Source organism: Perissodus microlepis, chromosome 16 (assembly GCF_051167445.1).
Source record: "Perissodus microlepis isolate ML-2025 ecotype Zambia chromosome 16, ASM5116744v1, whole genome shotgun sequence".
Classification (NCBI taxonomy): domain Eukaryota; kingdom Metazoa; phylum Chordata; class Actinopteri; order Cichliformes; family Cichlidae; genus Perissodus; species Perissodus microlepis.
This window is the reverse complement of record NC_140476.1, coordinates 20,493,697-20,499,457: the sequence shown is the minus strand read 5'-3', so window position 1 is coordinate 20,499,457 and position 5,761 is coordinate 20,493,697. Positions and strand designations below refer to the sequence as shown.

Here is a 5,761-nt window from a genome sequence, read left to right as displayed (position 1 = left end):
TCACTCAAGCTCTTACAGAAATGGCTTTATAAAACCAGCACTGCTGCAGCTGTGTGCTCTTCACACACAGACACAATTCAGCTCCTTGCTGATCAGACCAACAAAAAAAGAGAAAGAAGTTGTTCCTTCTGATCTCGACCGGCTGGGTGAATAGCTGGACGCTGTGAACCTCAGTGAAAGAGAAATGCCTCCACTCTCAATTGAGGCTTGTCTATAGAAATGATTGCACAGGAGTCTGGCTTAATCACTTCATGCACCGAGTCCATGGGCAGGATGGAAAACAAAACCAAATAAAGATGCTTGTGAAGTTCTTTCTGTACCTGAGCTTCAAAATAGTTTTGTCTGAAAGCACCTCGTCTCTGAGAAAGATGTGAAACAGTTACAGTTTTAAACTCTTTACTCTGCACATAAAATGTTCACAGTAAAGGCAGTAAGACTGTGAGATATGAAGGGCTGAGAAGGAGAGAATCCTGCAGAAAATGTTTACATAGTTGTTGCACAGACTGTCCTGTAATTATGAAAGTGTTTTGTGTGAACTGTAGATTTATTAATCGTGCAATCTGTCATTTAATTGTTAATTTGTTAGTTAATTACAATAGGAAAAGCTCTAAAACCTATGAAAATGCACAAATTTTTTTTTAAATCTATGCACTCCTTCACAAGTCCAGTGGGCCGGATTCGACTTGATTCAGGCCCTCAGGACTTATGTTTGAAACCTATTTTAGAGCCTTTGTGTTATATTTTGCTCTGTGGACCACTGTAACTCTGACACACTGGAACAAGGGAGGAGAATGGGAAAAAACAGAAAAGTGGAAAAAGATGAAGGGCTGAAATTGTGTTTCTGACAGAATGAAGAACTTCACAGCCACAAAACCTTCATCTGGCATCTGTTTGATCCTGCCCAGTTAAAGAACAGCAAAGGTGTGGGATATGACTGGCACAGGGACTCCAATTCAGACACAAAGCTTTCCTTGCATTTGCTCACAGAACCTTGAAATGAGCGTCTCTGCATCAGAGCATAACTGGGAAAGGATAAAGTCAAAGAGGTAATCCTCTCATACTGTATATGCCAAAGTGCCTGCTGGTAGTTCAGGAAATTAGGAGCAGGAGCATCATAAAATCTGAAAAATACACTGAACTTTGGACTGAAACACAATTTCCTCTTGTCGGTCCTTCACTCTTGCCCTCCGCACTTGTCTTTGCTCCCTCCTCACCCCTTCTCACACTTGATTTGACAGTCTGTGTGTTATGGCCCGAGGCTGACACAGACATCCAAAATGTCTCTCAAAGGTAACACAAACTGGTCACTGGAAAAAAAAAAAGAGGTGCCAAAGTAAATATCAGACTAAACTGAAAGCCCCTTTAATACAAAACACACCTTATTTTAGAGAAAGCTTTCCCTTTATTTGACCCCCTGAAAGTGCATGCTATAAAGCTTTTCCTTATTTTTTAATTTTATATATACATTTGTAAGATTCTCTCTCTCTAGATACAACCTCAGATCAACCACAAAGTGTGCCATATTACATCACAGGCACAGGACCTGGGCACCTTGCAGTCATTAACTCAACCATGAATCCCTCTGTACTCAAAGTATTCTAGAGTCAAATGCAAATCCATTTGTTTAACAGCTAAAGCTTGGCTGAAACGGGTTCATGCAACAGGAAAATGATCCCAGGCACAGGAGCAAATCTACAAAAGAATGGCAGAAAAAGAAAAGGATCAACATGTTTCAATGGCCAAGTCAAAGCACAGACCTCTACATGACTGATGTGCTGCGGTAGGACATGGCAGAGCTGTGGATAAATGAATGCCTGCAAACCTCAATGAACCTTTTAAAGAAAACTGGGCCAAAATTCCTCAGCAATGTGAGAGACTGATAAACTCACACAGGAAACAGTTACTTCAAATTACTGTTGCTAAAGCTGGTTCTGCAAGCTACTGAATTATGGAGTATATTTAGGTTTTCGCAGGACTTGCATCCATTTTGCCTTCATGATTCGTCATGGCACAGATTCAAAACACAGAGCAAGGTGCTGCAAACATTCCTCGGAGACTTCGATCTCATGACAGCGTCGCATCCTTACACTTCCACAGTGTGAGTCTCCTGTTCCACGACAACCCAGAGGTGCTCTGTTGGACTGAAGCAACTGCACATTCAGCAGTCTCCACCTTTCACTGTGTTTTTGCATTTACTGAGCTAAACTGTCAGCACGTACAAAATATACTCAAACCAGCAAAAAGTAAAAGTGCTCATTTAGCACTAAAATAGTTCCTGTGACTGATAATGTGATGTTATTGGAGTGATTTGGTTTTCAGGTACTTTACATACAGTCATGCAGTTTGAGTGATTTACTCCACGGCACAAATGGAAAGAGAAGGAAGCACAAACAAAGCTGTGCTGCTGCAACTTGCTCTAAATTTATTTCACTCGTTGTGCTTTATTTTTAATGACTGCAGCGTATCCCAGCTGTCAGTGAGCAAGAGGTGGGATAACCTCAACCATGTGCCAGTGTAATACAGACAGAGTAAAGAAGCTAAAGTAAGATGCCCCAAGTTTGTATCTACTTATATAATCCCACATTATATCTCCCTGCTGTAAACATGTTTAGATAAAATGCATATTGACATTGTTTTGGGGTTTTTTTTTTGCAATGTTTAAAGCATGTAATAAACTCTAATAACAATGATTATCATCATATGTGATGACTTTTTCCAGTAAACATCTAAACAGGTAATACAGGTAACTTCTTCCTGTGCTAACATCTTTCAGTTTTCCATCTGTACCCTTCATCTCACTCCTCAGCCTCAGTCTCAGGCTCGGGACGGTCATAGCCCAGCTCGCTGCTGATGGGGAAGTGAGCCCAGAAGGTGCGAGCCAGGTCCAGCATCCCATTATCGGCCACTTGGGCTCGCAGCTCCTCCATCCATCCGAAAAAGTCAGATGACCACAGGCCCCAGTACGGCACGCTTCGCTTCTCCCTCTCCTCCCTCTCCTCCCTCCTGCCAGCCGCCTCGCTCCCCTCTGAAAGCAGACGGCAGTGTGAGCGCACATTTTACACCTTGTCTCTCATCTCAGAATATCTACGAGTCACAATAGCAGGTCCACTGATGTGTAATGCATTATACGAGCTGCAGACACACCTGCAGGAGGCAGGAAGCTCAGCAGCAGAAGAAAGAGCAGCGCTGACACGTACGGAGCATGCATGCTGAGAGACGGAGAGACAAAACACAAAAGACGTCTCATGAATGCCATCTCAAAAGTAGGTACAATTTCCACGGGATTATTGCATATTGTTTAAAAAATATTCACATTTCAGCCGACTGCACGTGTCTATAAAGAAGAGAAATGTTGTCGTGTGTGGATCCATGTCTGTCTTACCTGACCAGCAGAGAATTCAGCTTTAGTCCTGTCCTCTGTCCTTCTTCCTCAGACTGATCTGAGCACGATCATTGCATCTCGGTTTAAAGGTGAGAAAAAGGCGGACATGTTTGTTTTTCACATTTTGCCTCCCTTCTTACCTCTCATGGTCCTTTGCCAAAATCCTCTAATGTCAGATGGGTAAAAGATTCCTGTGTAAACGGGAATGTCATGAAAACATTAGTAATTATAGATTTAGATGAGGATGTTCTAATATCTGATGGAGCCGATTAAAGAATGAATGACACCTGTGGTCTTCATTTTCTTTCAAGTCAAAAAGAAGTGAGAAAAGCAGCGAGAGGAGAGGAATGAAAGCACATTAAAAAAAGACACACACACATACCAGGCGGTTTTCACACCTGCTATTCAGACAGTCTACACCAGCATTGAGCCAAAGGGCATAAAGTCAGTTGGCAGGTTTTGCACCCTCAAGTCTTCTTCTCCCCTGTGAAATCTGCTTCATTCATTCATGACTGAATCCACGCCATGGATCAGAGGAGCAGCGCTCTGACAGAGAAGACGCTGCACAAAACTTCAAGTGATCTTTAGAGGATGAGTGAATGTTATTGACTTACTGAGAGCAAATCCGGTGACAAGACCAAAACAAACAATAGCTCTCGAAACTTTCTGACTTCCCTGCACTTCTCCTTTCTGCCCCCGGCTCCAGCTGACGACTTAAATCTTTAAAGGTACCTCAGACATGTAGTTTTACTTTTTAAACAGGCTCAGTTAATCCCCAAAGGATGAAAGCCTGAATAAGTAATGGTTTTATCTAACCTTTGTTTAACCACGGAAACACCACTAAATTAAAATAATAAAATAATAATAAGGCCTTTAAAGAGCATCCTGGCCAAGAGAGGAGGGACTGACAGCGAGCGGAGCAGTAAATTGTAATTACCACAAGCTTAATTAAATTTAGAAACTGAAGGTTTATTATAAGCACCCTTTAATAAAGCTTTTTTCTACAGTCACGCTTGGTTGGATTATAAAATTATTGTGAACACGTGCAACGAGTTTGCAGTCTCATTGCTTTTAAAATAATTGCTTGGAAGACAAAGACGAGTTTGAAGACTTGAAGTCAGTCGGCATCTTTAAAACGACTTTGGTGAATAAAGATGACACAAAATCAACGATAGGAGCTGAATGCAGCCGAGCTGCCAATTGCATGTAATTTGATTGGGATGCTGTCTCAAATAACTGTGATAAAAGACACAAACTGTGAACCTGCTGCCATCCATCCATCACTCCAGCTTCCCTAACCTCGCTAACTGCATGTCTTTGGATTGTGGGAGGAAGCCGGAGTTCCTAGAGAAAGCATGCAGACACGAGGCAAACATGCAGACTCCACACAGAAATAAGCCAGCTAGATGGCGGCTTGTAACCCAGAACCTTCTTGCTGTAAGGCAACAGTGCTATCCACTGTACTGCTGTGCTGTCTTGCTGCCATTTGCTTACACAGAAATTTACATCAACTAATTATATTCAGAGTAACGGCAAAATCTGAGAGATTTTTTAAACTTTTCCCCACAAATAGTGACATAGTTGCTGCAAACTCTGACAGCATCACGCATTCTCTTTTTAAATATTTATTATATTTATTATTTTTAACACTGGATTAATCTGTTTTCCTACCTGCAACATCTGTGCTTCCAAAAGTGTAAAAGACCTTTTTTTTTCTCCTACAGCCGTCTCATTTGTCTTTTTGTATTACCCAGCATTCATTACTCCACACTATCACTCCATAGTATAAGAACTGCAAACTTTTACCGCACCAACATACCCTTGTGTCACTTCTCATTTTTGTTTCCAGTTTTTAACCAGGTGGTAACAACTGTGGGGTTTATCCAGGATCCAAACAAAGCAAACATTTTGAGCAGAGAAATCTTTCTCCTTGTTGGAATCTGGACAGATTGAGTTGGTTCACACTGCTGGCAAAACACCATAGCTTATCTCTTTAAAAAACTTTTTGTTATGCTGCAAAGTATTTTAGGGTTTCTGTTTACGTGAAAACTTTTTGACATTTTGGGGGGTTTAAATAGGCTGAATTTGATTGAAAGGATTAATGTTTATAATCACAGTTATGTGCAGGGCTGATGAGCCAATGGATCATCATTAAACTGCAAATTCTCAACACATTTTAATGCTAAATCATTGGGACTTTTACTTTCCTCAATAATGAGTCATTAGAAAATACACATTTTAGTTTTTCATGTATTTTGAGACTGGGTTTTTATTGTTTTTGGAGAGCTGGAATATAAATGTGTCCAGCTTTAAAGCACTTTGGGTCAGCTTCTGTTGTTTAAATGTGCTACAGGTTGTAAAAAAAATCTGAATGTAACA

At 40.9% G+C, this 5,761-nt stretch overlaps 1 protein-coding gene across 1 annotated transcript; it reads right to left on the bottom strand.

The window, feature by feature from the left end:
* Window positions 1-2,399: 2,399 nt before the first annotated feature.
* otos2 (otospiralin 2) lies at window positions 2,400-4,230 on the bottom strand. Its single transcript, XM_084908888.1, has 3 exons — window positions 3,383-4,230; window positions 3,145-3,209; window positions 2,400-3,025 (listed from the first exon to the last, which is right to left on the bottom strand). Exons 2-3 carry the CDS (start codon window positions 3,206-3,208, stop codon window positions 2,796-2,798), a joined length of 294 nt encoding a protein of 97 aa, XP_084765014.1. The 5' UTR covers window position 3,209; window positions 3,383-4,230; the 3' UTR covers window positions 2,400-2,795.
* Window positions 4,231-5,761: the final 1,531 nt, after the last annotated feature.

What these genes read in the sequence shown, in the direction of transcription:
- otos2 (XM_084908888.1), bottom strand. Translation starts at nt 3,208, where the DNA reads ATGCATGCTCCGTACGTGTCAGCGCTGCTCTTTCTTCTGCTGCTGAGC. An exon ending in GAGCTTCCTGCCTCCTGCAG is followed by an intron (nt 3,026 to 3,144) that starts GTGTGTCTGCAG and finishes GTCTGCTTTCAG; the next exon opens with AGGGGAGCGAGGCGGCTGGC.